General features: G+C 44.7%; 1 protein-coding gene across 3 annotated transcripts in view; it reads left to right on the forward strand.

Annotated features, from left to right (window-relative positions):
* Positions 1-16,525, forward strand: part of ADGRD1 (adhesion G protein-coupled receptor D1) — a 316,526-nt gene that overhangs the window by 24,379 nt on the left and 275,622 nt on the right. For all 3 annotated transcript variants that reach the window (XM_061602998.1, XM_061603000.1, XM_061603001.1), the window contains 4 exons: positions 144-266; positions 6,658-6,834; positions 8,347-8,601; positions 10,137-10,201. In XM_061602998.1, the coding sequence (XP_061458982.1) occupies positions 144-266; positions 6,658-6,834; positions 8,347-8,601; positions 10,137-10,201 (620 nt within the window). The remainder of the gene's footprint in view (positions 1-143; positions 267-6,657; positions 6,835-8,346; positions 8,602-10,136; positions 10,202-16,525) is intronic.

Below are 16,525 nucleotides of genomic sequence, written 5' to 3' on the forward strand. Positions count from 1 at the left end.
AGATTGGGGTGAGGAGAGAGGGATATGATGAAAGCTATTTAAAATGGCCCGAGTTATATCCCTAGGTTGACAAGACTATTTAAAAAGTTGCATGGTTTGTTTGTTTCTTTTTTCAATATATATATATATTTCCTCTTCCATAGATATTGTAGAAGGAATAGTAAACAAGGGCATTTGTGTCCCAGATGCAAAGGGAGTGACGTTTCTTCTTTTTGGAAGCCGTCAGAACTCTTGCATCATTAACCCGCAATTCTGCGAGCCTGAAGGTTAGTATGCTGTTGTTACTGTCTTTATTGTATCTTTTTTATTGTGTTGCAGTTCTTTCTGTAAAGAGGGAGGGGCGAACCCTGAAAGGATTGATGAGAGGAATTGGAAGGCACTCATCATAAACTTTCACAAGGTTTAGTTCTTTGCATGTATTCTGCATCCCCATTTTTGTTTATTCCAAATTATTTGCCTGGGAAATGCAAATATATCCATCCGGATAAATTGCTCATTTTTGCTGATTGCTGTAATTTAAGTATGGGCATTAAAAAAAACCCCGCTACTGCCAGAAATTCCCCCAGCAAATTCCACACAGAGTTTGTCTTGGAAGGGTCTGTTTAAAGAGATTAAAAATACAGAGATCATTCTCTAGACTCGTATCTCAGTGCACTATCACAGCTGAACATCACCCCCTTAGGACTGGGTTACATCTCTCAAGTTATAAACATTGTTGGATAAGAACAATATTTGGTTTGAATATCTCTAAGGATCTTTCTTCTAATGAGTTCTCAGTCTGGGAGAACAATCTCAGAAATTCACTCTCAAGAATGTAATTCACAATTCAAAATCAGATTGGTGTCCCACCATTTCCTCTAGGGTAGCTGTGGAGAAACTTTGGCCCTCCTAGATGTTGCTGAAATACAGCTCCCATTATCTCTGGCCATTGGCCATGCTTGCTGGGGCTGATGCCTCTTGTAGTTCAGCAACATCTGGAGGATCAAAGGTTCCTCGCACCTGTTCCAGGGAGTACCATATAGGCATTTATCTCTATTTTATCCTCACAATAACCCTGTGAGGTAGATTAAGCTAAAACAGGACCACATTCCCTTGCAGGTAATCTGTCAACTACATGATAGTGGCAGGGAGGACAGCCAGAGGCAAAAGTGTTCTGGATGAACTAATCTGGAACAAAGACTACTTCAATTTTCACCATGGCTATCTCAGATTAGAATTTCCAGCTCTATGCAAGTCTGCTCAGAATAAGCCCAGTGGGTTTGACGGGGTAACTCTTAAATAAGTATGAAGAGGATTTCCCCTGCAGTTCAACGTACCATTATAGCTACTGTTTTGGAAAGCCAGTGAAAACAATTCTTTTCTGATGCGAGTGCGCTATTCATGCACACTTTTCTGATGCGAGTGCGCTATACAAGTGTTTCTTCCAATTGTTCTGAAACTACATAAGACCTGTTCAGGTGTGCTGCTTGTGTGTAAACCCCACATGGAAATGGGGATGGGAGTGCTAAGGTCTGCCTCCTGTGTCATCATTCCCACCTTCCTCAAACTCGTGGAGGGTGACTGCTTGAATTGGGGCTCCTCTGCTCATGGAGGATTCCTGGATGATCCAAACTTCAATTATGCAGGGTTCTAGAAGGGGAGGGAACCAAATTGCTGTTGGATCCAACCAGGCCAATCGAGGGGGCCTTGTTTTTTCTCTGCGGCAGCTGATTGGTAATTTCAGTCTGTGCATCCCGTACTTCCTGAAATGATGCCTTTGCATCTGATCTGAACAATTCTTTGCTGTTACAAGCACATTTTGGTGTGTGTACTATTTCTTATGCATATTCTCCCACATGTGTGTGCACACATGTGCGTGCGCACATGCACCCCCCCCACACACGCACCATGAAGGGAATAAAAACCTCTCAGTCTGCAACATTTGTTCCCCAGCAGTGAGAATAAATACAAGGCTCTGAATAAATTTCTGTTACGCCATTGCTAGCTTTCCCAGGGCTCGCAAACAAGATCATGAAGACATCCAACAACTGGAATCTGCTATGGGGAACAATGGTAAAAAGGGCGGGAGGGGAACTGCACCTACCCACACCCATATAAATAGTAAACTGTACCAATAGGCAAAAAGGGAATAGTTTTCAAGAATGAATGCCCCCCCCAAAAGCTGCTTTATCCTCAGTCAGATCATTGGTCCATCTAGCCCAGTGGTGTCTCCACTGACTGGCAGCAGCTTTCCAGGGTTTCCAACAGGGAGTCTCTCCCAGTCCTGCCTGGAGATTCTGGGGACTGAACCGGGGACATTCTACATGCAAGGCAGATGCTCAACCACACTGGCTGGCCTGCCTGGTGGGAGAAGGTTGAAGGGGTGCCAGGAGGTTCAGGCTCACAATGGCCCTGTAGGCAACATCTGCAACCTGAGTGTGAAGGGACTCCAAGAGACACTGGTGCTCCCCCTTGAACTCAGCAGCTGAGCTGACACCCAGCTGAGTGGGAGCCAGAAGTGTCGGTCGATAAGATAAAGAGATGAAAAGTCAGCGTCTCATAGCATTTGGGGAGAGTCCCAGCAGAGAGGAAAAGGCGGAGGGGGCGGGAGCAACAGAAGAGAACCACAGACAAAGAAGCCAGGATGGTTTAGAGACCAAGGAGAGAGATTAACAAGGGAAGGGGGAGGGGGAGGGGAAAGGGGTGGGCTGCCAAAGGAATTTGGGCTGCCTCAAGCAAGACAACAATTAGGGGGCAAAGGGAGGGTGATAGGACAGAAGCATCTAGGGTTGTCATCCCTAGTCTGGTGGAGACAGAAAGAGGAGAAGGGGTGAAAAAGCAGGTAGGGGAGGGCACTGTACAAGGGGAGCCAGGAGAAGAAGAACTGCATAAGGGAAGACAGGAGAGGACACAGTGTATATAGAACAACGTAAATATGGTGGAGTCCTGTGATGAAGCATGGGGCGGGCAGCTCTGAGTACGAGAGAGGAGTTCTGTGGACTCCTGGGATTAAAGCAGGGATATATGTGACCCTGGGTGTGTGGCAGATGGGCCAGCCCTCGGCTAGGCTGGGGCCTTAGCGTAACACCTCTGAGACCTGTTAAAGGAGTGCCACTAATGGGGAGTGGGGGGCATTCATCCACCCCAATGACTCCTGCTCCATAAGAGTTGGGCTGCTGAGCTCACCCGGCATTAAATTAAGCTGGCCGCAACCAACACAGCTGGCCAGCCTGAATGTTGCACATCCTGACATCACGGGCAACCTTTGTTAGGTGGACACTGTCCAGCCTAAACAACTCTGTCCATTTTTAAAGGAGGTGCTTGGGTGTCTAGTAAGCATGCTTAGGACTGCAGCCTTTATTTAAAAAAGAAATCCAGTTTGGAATGCAACCATAATTTGTATGTGAAAAGTGCTTTTCCAAAAGCTTCCCCCTTACAGGAGTGGATACAATTTTGATTCAGTTTGCATTTAAAGGCAAATGTACAGTTCCCGAAACACTACACAAACCGAAGCACAGTCATCCTTCAAAATTCTCACATCCAAATTTTGCAATGCAGTTCTCCAACCAAATAATGTGTACAAGAATGCCTGTACTAGATACATATATTAGCAAAATTAACATACAAAAATGACCTGGACCCTGCGTTCATCATCTGAGGCCCTTCTCTGTGTGCCCCCTCCAAGGGAGGTACGGAGGGTGGCAACAAGAAGCAGGCCTTTTCAGTGGTGGCTCCCCATTTGTGGGATGCTTTCAACCAGGAGGCATGTCTGGCACCATCACTGTCTGGTTTTAGGTGCTAGGTAAAAACATTTTTATTCATGCAGGCCTTTAGAGCTTAATTTCTCTGCTTGCTTAAAAACAGGTGGGGATGAGCTGATCTTGCTTTTATGCATTTTGTGAGTATCGCAGAATGTTTTTATTCTTGGTTTTATACCTGTTTTTAAAATTTGTAAGTCACTTTGACTTCATTTTTGCAAATAATAATAACAATGCAAAAATGTATTATAGTGAGGAAAATTGCTTGCAAAAATGTATATATGAGGCAGAATTGAATAAAAACACGTGTACCTTAGGAAATGTTTTCACTAAAATGCTGATGACTTTTCATGAGGACTTAAAAAAATTGCAAACTGATATGGAAATGTAGGGAACTGACCTGAAGGCTGAAAAAATCAGAAACAGAGAGAAACTAAAAATGACAGATTCACCCATCTTTGCCTCCCCCCCACCGTTGTGCTGACAGTGACTATGAAGTTTTGAATGGCCCTGAGGAAAGAGGAGAGCTGTTTCCCACAAAACCTGAACTTTTTGCAGTATTGCCCTATCCTCCATATAGGGCATAAACAAGGAAGACCTTAGCTGGCTAGGCTCTGGGCTAGAATTCCTAGAGAATCTAAAGTGCTGCAGTGTAGCTTGGCCTGGCTGCCTTCCATTCTGAGCTCCCCTCCACCAACCGAAATGCCAAACTCAGCAAGCCTAAGATAATAGACAGTGCTAGAAAAACCACACATTTCCCTTTTGTGGAAAGGATTGTCTCAGAATGTAGGAAAGATGAGCAAGCAGACGCTTGCCTGAAGGGCCTCCCCACTTGTCTCAGGGAAGGGTTGTGGAGATAACCCCAGTGCTCATCTAGATGCCTTCCAGATGTTGTGGGCTACAACTCCTATCACCCTTGACCATTTGTTATGCTGGCTGGGACTGATGGGAGTTGGAGTCCCCAGCATCTGGAGGGCACTACACTGGCCACCTCTGACCTAGATGAGTATCTGTTTCTTACATTTATATCCCACCTTTTCTCCAAGGAGCTCAAAAGTGGTGTACATGGTTCTCCGCTCTCTGTTTTATTCTCACAACAACCCTGTGAGATAGATTAGGCAGAGAGATGCATCTAAATTCATGCACGTGAACAACAATGTGCCATATAATGCACAATGTGCATGCCTTTACCCACATAACACAGTAGCTGCTGAGGCATATTTTTGCTAAGGAACATTTTTGCAAGTTATTTTCTCTAATATAATGCATTTTATACGTTATTTTCATGAATATATATATCTATATATATCTATATATAGATATAGATATAGATATAGATAGATAGATAGATAGATAGATAGATAGATAGATAGATAGATAGATAGATAGATAGATAGATAGATAGATAGATAGATAGATAGATATAGATATGCATACTTTCTCCTAAAATATGCATTTTTGTACCCATTCTTTGGTTGGAGATCTGCACTGCACAATTTGGAGATGTGCAAATTTTGAAAGATGCTGCATTTCTGTTCACCTATTGTCTCGGAAAGTTTGTATTAGGTAAGGTGGCATTAAAATCTGAACTGAACCGAATTTCTTCCCCATCTGTAGTGAGCAGTCTGGAGTTAATCCAAGAACCAACAAATAATAATAATATAATAAACTTTATTTCTACCCCGCCCTTTTCCCAATAGGACTCAGAGCGGCTTACAACTAAAAACAACACCATTAAAACATACAGAGTATATTATTAAAAAAGAATTAAACTATGAGAAAAATTAAAACCATAAAATATAGGTTAAAAACAGTGGACAATTTAAAATAATAAAATCATATAATGTAATCACCAAACTTATGACACTTAATCCTGGTTGTTCTCTATCCCAAATGCCCGTTGAAATAAAACAGTCTTTACTTGTTGCCGGAAAGACGGCAAGGAGGGAGCTGATCGCACCTCACTCGGAAGGGAGTTCCACAGCCTAGAGGCGGCCACCGAAAAGGCCCTATCTCGTGTCCGCGTCATATGTGCTTGCGAAGGTGTGGGGATCACAAGAAGGGCCTCACCTGAAGATCTCAAATCCCAGACAGGTTCATGTAGGGAGATACGATCTGTCAACAAAGCCTCTTGAGCATCTCTGTCACATGCTAGAGTGTTTTTTCTTTTCTATTTATTATTTGAAAGGAATACTCAAAACGGTACAATTGATGCCAGCCTGGGCTTCTCCCACCTTTGTCAGAGGCTTCCTTCTTCACTTCCTTTCCAGAGCTGCCCCAAGACATTTTGCTCCTGAAGCAAAGGACAAGATGACCCCCCCTGCCCATTCCATGTACAAAAGCTGGCTAGACTGGCAATCCAATCTTTCTTTCACATTGAACAATGTTTTCCACCGCACCTGAGTGCAGCAGTCTGGCATAGGGGGCACAGAGTAGGCCTATGCCACTTGGGATGGGGAATAAATTTGATTCAGTTTACATTTAATGACGAACCTACCTAATTCACACTTTCCAAATCAATGAGAGAACCAAAGCACAGCCATCTTTCAGAATTCACACTTCTCTGAATTTTGCAATGCAGTTTCTCTAGCCAAGTAATGTGTACAAAACTGCATTTTTGTATGTCATTTCCACCATAAAAAAACTGCTTAATTATAGGATAGGTCCTGCTCCTTCCCCAAGCTGAGTTTTCCTTTGGGGGAAAGCAACAAGGTAACAGTCAGCAGAGGGCTTTAGGTGAAAGCAAAATTAAGGTAGCACCTGCTGAAAGTGGGCTGCGGATGGCTCGATTCTGCTGACAAGGACTCAAGTCTTGCTTTCAACTCTCACTTGCATGCCGAACCATCATGGGGGAGAGCTTCAATTCCACTTCTCTCTTCTCACAGACCGTTCCTGTTCTGTTTCTTTTGCTTCGATTTAGGCGTGACCTTCTCTTTTTTCTGGAAGACTCAGGAGCAGCAGACTGAGACTCCTCCAGCATATGGGGATCAGGTACTTTCCAGCGGATTTAAGGTCTACTTCAGCGAAAGCAAAGGCTCTGTAGAGCTCTTTAACCATCAGATTTCAAAGAAGTGGGAAGCAAATTTCATCCCACCAGGTAAGTTTTGATTTTTCATATCTATGTGGATTCATTAGAGAGGGTTAGTTGCCGTGCACAGTGATGCAGCATGGTGAATGTATTTTAACATTGAATTTATGTTATGTTTGCTAAATTGTTTATTTTTGTCTTATTTGAATTTATGTTTTGTAAACTGACTTCTCTTCCGTACCCCAGTGCTTTTATTTTGAATGTTTGTTGCAAGCCACCTAGGGCACAAGTCACTGTGGAAAGGTGGCATATAAATAAACCCAATCAATCAATCAATCAATCAATCAACAGGCTGGCAGGGAGAAAATGCTGAAAGCATTATCTCCTTACCATTGCGTGATGGGAAAAATGACATCTCTTCAGCTTCTCCCTCCTGTTGTGCTGTTATTAGTGGGGATGTGCGCGCTACATTAGCCAAAATCTTGCACTGAGAAAAGCCAGATTCTATAGCCTACATAAATGAAGCAAATGTAAACAATTGCACTTATCTCCACTATTCCATTTCCACTACTCATGAGAAGGAGTAATGCCAGTGCAGAATACTGAAAGCCCACTTCTAAGGTGTTTCTATATTTGGCTTCTGACATTTCGCCAGGCAATGTCATATAGGCTAGAAACTTTAATTTGTCTTTTTAAAAGAAGGTCTGAGATTCTGAGGATTATCAACTCTGCACTCAGAACCTGGGATGCAATGCATGTGGTCGGCCACTGAGCTACGGCCCTTTTCTTCATTCAATACATGTTTGATGCAATTTGTTTATTTAGAAAATTAATGCCTTGTTATTCCATTGCATTCACAGTGCTTATGATTTGCAAAAGTCCATAATTCCCCCCTCTGTAAAATCATAAAGCCTGAAGAACCAGAGAGGGGAACAGCAGATAAAAACCCTAACAATGGCAGGCAATTATTTGGCTAGAAGGGAATGAATTTGAGCAGACAAATTCATTGAGGATAAGGCTATCAGTGGCAACTAGTCATGATGAGAAAACCGGAAGAGGAAACCAGTTCCTCAAGAAGTGACTTTATGAAATTAGAAGCTTCTGTTTGCCTTAAGATTACAAAAGGATTCTGGATTTGAAGTTTCTTCTGAGGCTGCCTTGGAAAAAAGCATCGTTTAGATCTGAAAAGCATTGGGCTCTAATAAACAGCTTCTATCTGACAATGAGACATTTTTAGTGCATTGTGATTGACCTTGGGATTCCTGGGGAACTGGTTTCCTTGTTTGGTTTTCTTGTTCTTGGTGCCTCCCTCCTGTGTTTGTGTACTACTCACCAGGGCAGTCTGCTACCTTGAGGACCAGAAGCAGCATGTCTTTGAATACCAGCCACTGGGGAAAACAGCAGGAAAGAGCTGTTGCCTTTACATCCTGCTTGTAGGCTTCCTGTAACCATCTGGTTGGATACTGTGGGAAATGGGGTGCTGGACTAGATAGGACTTTGGTCTGATCCAGCAGGATTCGTCTTACTTTTTAAATGAGCTTATGAACCACAGTGTTGGTACTGCCCCTCTGTGCTTTGCAGGTCCCCACTGGACTCATGTCCTATTTACCTGGAAATCTGAAGATGGTTTGAAAGTCTACGTCAATGGAACTTTAAATACCACTGACCCAAATGGGACACTTTTCTACAGCTATGATACCTCTAATTCAAACATGTTGACAGGATTTGAGGGCAACCAGGAAAAGCGTTATGTCAATGGAGCTTTTGACGAATTTATCATATGGGAAAGAGTGCTGACAGCCAATGAGATCGAGCAGTATTTTACTGCTGCTATAGGTAAGTGGGAATGGTGTTACTTTCTAGCAAGGATTGCATGCAACATTCCAGTGGATGGCTCTATGTTCTCTCTGACCTTGCAGAGGAAGTTCCCATTAACCAGTGTTTGCAAACTCCAGATGAAATGAGAACTCTGCTTTGTTTGAACGCAGATCAGACTTGCTGCCTTTTAGATGTCATGGACTGCAATTCCCACCAGCCAGTTAGCATGGCTAATGGTCGGGGCTGATGGGAGTGGTAATACAACAATATATAGAGAGCACCAGATTGGGGAAGGCTGCCAGAGATAGTTTTGTTGTAGATACTACATTAGAACCTTTGTTTTTACTGTATTTTTAATGGTTTTTACTGTATGGTTTTTTATTTTTTGTAAACTGCTTTGATGTTTTTAAAAAACGAAATAGTGATATACAATTATAAATAATAATAATAATAAAGCCTTATGAACCTCCAACAATGAAAAAAGATCAAACAGTGATTAGAGGTCCTTTCCATGCTTTTTATTTGTGAAATAAGGTAACATAGGGAGCTACCTTATATCAGGTCAGGCTATTTATTCAACTAAGCCGGTACTGTCTGCTCTGACTGGCAGAGGCTCTCCAGGGTCTCAGGCATAGAAATGGACTCTCATTATCTGCTACATCAGTTGTGGGGAACCTTTGGCCCTCCAGATGTTGCTGCACTACAGCTCCCATCAGCCCCAGCAAGCATGGCCAAAGGGCAGGGATGATGGGAATTGTAGTCCAGCAACATCTGGAGGGCCAAAGGCTCCTGCACGATGCTTTTAAATGGAGATGGCAGAGAATGAACCTGGGACTCTCTGCATGCAAAGCACGTGCTGCAGCACATGGTCCCATCCTTAAGAGGATTATCTTTAAAAGATTGTGCCAGGAAGATGCTTCCCAGAACAGTTGGTTTGCCTGTGCAGATATTTACAGATGACTTTTCAATTAAACCAACGGCATCGGCTTTGACAGATTTGACAAACAGAGCTGGATTAGCTACATGAATCAGTGTTCACGTAATTCCCTCAACTACCAGTCAGTCATCCTATTCCTCCCCCCCGTTTTCTCCTCTTCTGACCCTCCTCCTCTGTCTCTCACACCCCAGCTTCTCCCACTGTTGTATCTTACATTGTGTGCTCAGAAATTAAAGGGGAAAAAGGAACCATGTGCATGAATGGTGTAGGAGCCAATGTTTATGTCCATGATCAGAGGAGGGCCCCATTTGAAGAGTTTAATGCACACTCATAGAACTCATAGTGGAGGAAGCACTCTTAGAGATGCCAGTGTATCTAAGAAGCCCTGGTGGCACTGACCATCTGTTTATTCTTCAGGTTAAGCAGGGTGGGTGAGGGTAATCCTCATGCAAAGCAACAGGCAGTTCTTTCATTTGGAGATGGTGTTTGCTGGACTGTGGCAGGTTTCACCCGTTGTCTGAGGTTTCATCTCCCACCCCCCAGTCTTACATCAGGTACTGCAATGATTTTAAGACAAAGGAGCAATTCATATATAACACTTATTTTTTATTTCTAGGTGACCAGTCTTTGTTTTCTTCAACAGCTCCGTGGGGACGGCAGGCAACAGTGACACTTCCAATGGTAGGCACATTCCTGGATCTCTTTCCTTCCAACTGCCCATTGTTCGTGATGGGAGGGGAAAAGAAGTTATATTGTTTCAAGATTTCAGCTGAAAAAAATTATTTATTAGCTTGGATCCTGCTGCAGTCTCTTGCACCCCTTGAAAACCCACTTTTGATGGAAGGGGGAATTTGATGTGGGGGACTGCAGGTGCGGAGGGAATCAGAGGAAACAGATTAATGCCCCTAAGTTCTGGTCACCTCATCTCAAAAAGGATATTTTAGAAAGGGAAAAGGTTCAGAGAAGGGCAACCAGAATGACCACAGGGATGGAGGAGCTCATCTAGGAGGAAAAGCCTGCAGCATTTGGAGCGTTTTAGTTTAGAGAAAAGGTGAGCAAGAGGTGACATGATGGAAGTGTATAACATTAGGCATGGCATAGCACAGCACTAGAACTCTTGGGCATTAAATGAAGCTGAATGTTGGAAGAGCCAGAACAGACAAAAGAAAGTGCTTCTTCACACAGCACGTAGTTAAACTCTGGAATTCACTACTACAAGACGTAGTGATGGACACCAACTTGGATGGCTTTAAAAGGGGTTTAGAAAAATTCATGGAGGATGAGGCTATCAGTGGCTACTAGCCGTGATGTCTGTGCTCTGCCCCATAGTCAGAGGCAGTATGCTTCCGAATACTAGTTGCTGGAAACTGCAGGAGGGGAGAGTGCTCTTGAGCATAAGTCCTGCTTGTGGGCTTCCCATAGGCATCTGGTTGGCCACTGTGAGAACAGGATGCTGGACTGGATGGGCCTTTGGCCAGATCCTGCAGGGATCTTCCTATTTCTTTATGTGGGGAAGCTGAAGCCTGGGGGATGAATGCGTCGCCCCAGGCCTCTCTGTCTGGCCCTTGGGATTCTTTCCAGGCCAAAACTCTTTCAAGCCCAGACCCCCTATTCCCAAGCGACACTCCTCAATTGTCCTGCTCTGCGCCCTCCTTGAGTGCTTTTGCCTGGCTGGAATGTGTCCTGTCCTAGCCTAGAACACTGATTGCTGCCTCTCAAGTGCTAAGTGCTTTCGAATAATTAAAACAATAATGATGAAATAACTTGTTATTGCTGTTGTGGGAGCATATATTCAAAACTGGACATTTCAGTTTTTAAATCCATCTTCTTGAGTTCCAAATTATGCTTATTGAAGTGCAACAAGAAGTTGACTGTTTAGCTTTTGCTAGGCCCGTGCTCCATATTCAGAGGCATTTGGGACTCGGCCGTACTGGTTTGAGATAGCCCCGGATGGCTACAGGTTGGGTACAGCTGCCCAGGGTGATCTGGGCCTATCAGGGGCTGGGGCATAGGGCAGGAAGGAGAGGCAGGTGTAGGCAGGCAGGAGGTCAGATGGGAAAGGCGCCTCTTTGCAGGAGAAGGCCTGTCTTTTCTGCTCAATCTCTCCTCATTCCTGCCAGGCCTCTCCAAGCCCTGCATACCAAATCCCCTTTGTGAGCTGTGTCCATGCACGCAGGCAAGCCTCTTGAAAAGGGGCAGCACTCTGAAGTAGGGAATTCTTTGACTTATCAGTGGATAAGCAGGAGGGTTCATCCTGCATGCTGCCATTCGCAGGTGGCTTCCCTGCCTGCAGAGAAGCTGCTTGTGAAGCAGCAGGAACTGCCAATTCTCAGGATGGAATTGTCCTACTTAATAGCTGGTCAGTGAAACAATTCCATCCTGCACTGGTTGCACCCACCTGCTCTCAGTTGGGCAGGGGGAGGAGGAGGGGATGGATCTTGGACGGAGTGGGTAGTCCCATCTTCAGGACAGGGCAGATTGGCCCTCCTTGGGGCCTATAGATTGGGGCCACGAGGCGGATAGGGAGGGTTGTGCACAGTTTCTGCTGATTAGTTTTATGTATTAATACACTCAGCTCTAACAAATCGTGGTCTGCCTGTATCCAAAGTTCTCTGCCCACAAGTGCAAGGGTTATGCAATCTATTGTGCAAGAAATTTACCAGCAACCTTCTTATGCATTCCCTTGCACAACAAGGTCCTGTTGGTGTAGAACATTTCACCAATAAGTGACTTTAACTCAGCACTACATTGGATACAACCTTGTGTCCCCTCCTCCCTTAAAAAAAAACACCACACTTCCATCCATTGACATTTATAATTGAGCGAGAAATGCCAGATGTCCAAGCTGGATTTAGAAAAGGAAGAGGTACCAGAGATCATGTTGCAAATGTACATTGCATGATGGAACGGACCAAGAAATTTCAGAAGAAAATCAGCCTGTGCTTTATAGATTACAGCAAAGACTTTGATTGTGTAGATCACGAAAAACTATGGAAAGCTTTAAAAGAAATGGGGGTGCCACAGCATCTGATTGCTCTGATGCGCAACCTATACTCTGGACAAGAGGCTACTGTAAGGACAGAATATAGAGAAACCAATTGGTTCCCCATTGGAAAGGGTGTGAGACAGGGGTGTATTTTATCATTCTGTTTGTTTAATCTATATGCAGAGCATATCATATGGAAAGCAGGATTGGACCAAGATGAAGGAGGTGTGAAAAATGGAGGGAGAAATATCAATAATTTAAGATATGCAGACAATACCATACTCTTAGCAGAAACCAGTAATGATTTGAAACAAATGCTGATGAAAGTTAAAGAGGAAAGCACAAAAGCAAGACTACAGCTGAAAGTCAAAAAGACTAAAGTAATGACAACGGAAGATTTCTGTAACTTTATAGTTGACAACGAGGTCATTGAACTTGTCAAGGATATCAATACCTTGGCATAGTCATTAAACAAAATGGAGACAATAGTCAAGAAATCAGAAGAAGGCTAGGACTGGGGAGGTCAGCTGTGAGAGAACTAGAAAAGGTCCTCAAATGCAGAGATGCATCGTTGAACACTAAAGTCAGGATAATTCAGACCATGGTATTCCTGATCTTCATGTACAGATGTGAAAGTTGGACAGTGAAAAAAGCGGATAAGAGAAAAATCAAATCGTTTGAGATGTGGTATTGGAGGAGAGCTTTGCAGATACCATGGACCATGAAAAAGACAAATATTTAGGTGTTAGAACAAATTAAACCAGAACTACCATTAGAAGCTAAAATGATGAAACTGAGGTTATCATACTTTGGACACATAATGAGAAGTCCTGACTCACTAGAAAAGACAATAATGCTGGGAAAAACAGAAGGGAGTAGAGAAAGAGGAAGGCCAAACAAGAGATGGATTGATTCCATAAAGGAAGCCACAGACCTGAACTCACAAGATCTGAACAGGGTGGTTTACAACAGATGCTACTGGAGGTTGCTGAGTTACAGGGTCACCATAAGTCCTAATTGACTTGAAGTCATATAAAACACACAAAGAGGAAAGAAAAGATGGTTTTGGTGGGCCCTTGAACAAGATGCTCTCAGAAGGCCCAGGTCTGAATTTGCCCATCTCCTTGCTGACTTCCTCTGAGCCTAGTTTGCACAGCCATTCTGAAAGAGTGTGTAAGGTAACAGAGGCAAACACTCCATCTCTTGTTCAGGCCATTGCCTGCTGAAGAGGAGAGACACCAAGGAAGGAGGAACAGCAGGGCCTTGATGTTCTGTGGGTCAGCAGTGGGCCCCCTCTAAGGCTCAGCAAGTGTCCAATAATGATAACCCCGACACATTCCAGCAAAGATAATCTGCTTGATCTCGCCTCTATAGAAAACTTCATCTAGCTACATGACCGTCTTAAAAAAAGAAATCAGGAATACAATAATCGGAAACAAAATGTTCAGTTTATAACTCCCAGTACAAATTTATTTTTATTTATTTATTTATTCAATTTCTTAGTCGCTCATCTGGCTGGCTACCCAGCCACTCTGAGCGACGTATGGAGCAAAAAACATATAAAACATCAAAAACACCAAAACCCTAAGAAAGAAAGCTAAACAATAACATAGAGAGTAACTCAGTTACAATAAGGCTTCTCGTCTGTATAGTCCAAAAAGTGTGCCTTCAGATGGAAACTCCTGACGTGAGTATTCCCACCCTTGCACAAAGACCGGTGTGGGTGATAGTCCATGTGCAAGACCGAAAAACAACACCCCTGTCAGCTCTACACTGCGTCAGCAGTACCGGTGGGGGCTGGAAATTCCTGGGTGGTTGGCAGGGAAGCAAAGTCCTTAGCCGGCAGTCTGGTCATAAATCTGCCAGGTCTAGGAGGAGGGGAGCTGATAAGGGCCAGGCTTGTCCGAAGCGTACTTGCCGAGTCAGGAGTCCAGAAGTGAGGTCAGTAGAGGTCCGGGATCAAGTGCCAAGGGGTCAGTCCAAAAGAGGGTGTCAGGAAACTAGGAACACACAAGCCACGCCTGATGTTGCAGTCAGCAACAAGCTGCAGCCAAGGTGTGCCTTATAAAGAGCAAGGTTGACAGCAGGTGTGAGTCCTCAGCGTTTGGGCCTTAAGGAGACAGGCCTGCCTCTCTTCTGCCTGACCTTCTGCTGTCTACGTTCTGCAGGTGAGGGGGGAGTATCCTGTTCACTGTCTGTGTCTGGCTGCAGGGCCTCTGCTGTCCCTGGGGTGCTCTGCAGCTGAGGGGCAGAAGGAGCTGGATTCTCAGGAGGCTCCTCCGTGTCTCCTTCTGAGTCTGCTGCTCCTGGGTCTGCTGCTGTTACTCCCGAGTCGTCCTCATCTGAGGAGTCCTCTGATGGGGCCATGACAACCCCCTCTTGATCTCAGCATCCAACGTCCAGTACATTCAGCGGGGGGGGGGCATAGCAAACAAACCCCTTAAATTCGCGACTAACAGGGAAGTTCTCTTCAGAAGCCCAAAACAAAGGCATTAAGATGTAAACACGGCCGATATTAAGGGCAAGCAGACAGAGGTCAGATGGTAAGATAGTGGCGGCTGCAGGGGTGTTCCCCCACCCTCAGCATTCACCGAAAGATCATCGCAACAGCGCGGTGTTCCCAGGGACAGACCGCAGCACCAGACCCGCCGAAAGGCCCCAGCCCAGCTCCAGCTTCAGCCTGGCTTGATGCGAAGGCGGCAGCGGCAGCCTGGTGCAGATGTAAGCACGAAGCTGCATCCCAGTCAGGTACGAGGGAGACAGCATAAAGAGGGGGGAGGCTGCCCCGTATTTCCAATATGTTGTAGCCTCCGGCAAGGGGAATTTATGTAGAAAATTACCCCATAAAAGCCATCAGTGGTGGAGCTCCCTCATCCGTAGCTGTTGCACCTCCGCCATTTTTGCTTTCTCATCAAAGCTATCTCAAATAAGTCTGTCGCTAGAGTGATCACTTTGGCCGCTTTTCCTGCCTATCAGAATTTGCCGTGCACCCTACAGGCCTCAAAAACAAGACCAAAAACTAATGGGATTTTTACGTAGCTGTTATCAAGCATGTTTAGCCTGAATGAGAAGGAAAGCAATTTTCACTCGGTATATAGGTGAAATGTGTTTGGTATCTGTTTCGTTATTTCCCCTTACAACCTTTCCTGCCTGTTGCCAGTTGTCAGCAATCTTGTGGGGAGCTGCGGCCCAGAGGGCAAGTGCTGAATCCATGGTGAAAGGTTCTTCCAATTGTGTTGCCCTTTGCTCAGACTGAAGTCCACCACTGCTCCTCAACACCCTTTGGAGGATTTGCAGTGGTGTGGACTGTAATGGAGGAAACTGATGTTTTAGGGGGAAAGCCATGATAGGTAAAGAACGCCTCAGTGAAAGAGGCATTATATTTGAGTGCTGGATGCTGACTTCAGCCAACATAACCTTCATGCACTGCTGGTGAGTACCTGGAGACATCCGGCTTGTCACCCTTGGAAATCGATTGCTAGACTAGGTAGACCAGGGGTGAAGAGCCTTTGGCCCTCCAGATGTTGTTAGACCACAACCCCCATCATTCCTTGGCACTGGCCATGCTGGCTGAGGCTGATAGGAACTGGAGGACCACAGGCTCCCCACCCGAGTCAGATCTTCGTCTTATTCAGCAGCAATAGCAGAGCCCCTGTCTTGCCAATCTTGCCACCATTTTGTATTCCCCCACATGCCCTTGCCCTTTCTGGAGTATTGTCTGTGTAAGAAAATGGTGGCTACCTCCCCCTCAGTGGAGAACATTTGACAAAATGGTCCTCTTTCTCTGGGGGGTTGGGGAGCCAAAAAAGAAAAGAAAAAAGAAAATCTGTAGAAAAATTCTCAGAATATTCAGTCCACCTCCAAAAAACACTGATCACTGCCTTGGGGAGTTTACAATCTGAAGCTAGGCTGGGAAGACAGTGTGGTGTAGTGGTTAGAGTGTTGGGGAGACCCAAGTTCAACTCTCTGCTGCAGCCATGAAACTCACCTCGGACCAGTTTCTCAACCTAATCTACCTC

Source organism: Rhineura floridana, chromosome 19 (genome assembly GCF_030035675.1).
Source record: "Rhineura floridana isolate rRhiFlo1 chromosome 19, rRhiFlo1.hap2, whole genome shotgun sequence".
Lineage (NCBI taxonomy): Eukaryota > Metazoa > Chordata > Lepidosauria > Squamata > Rhineuridae > Rhineura > Rhineura floridana.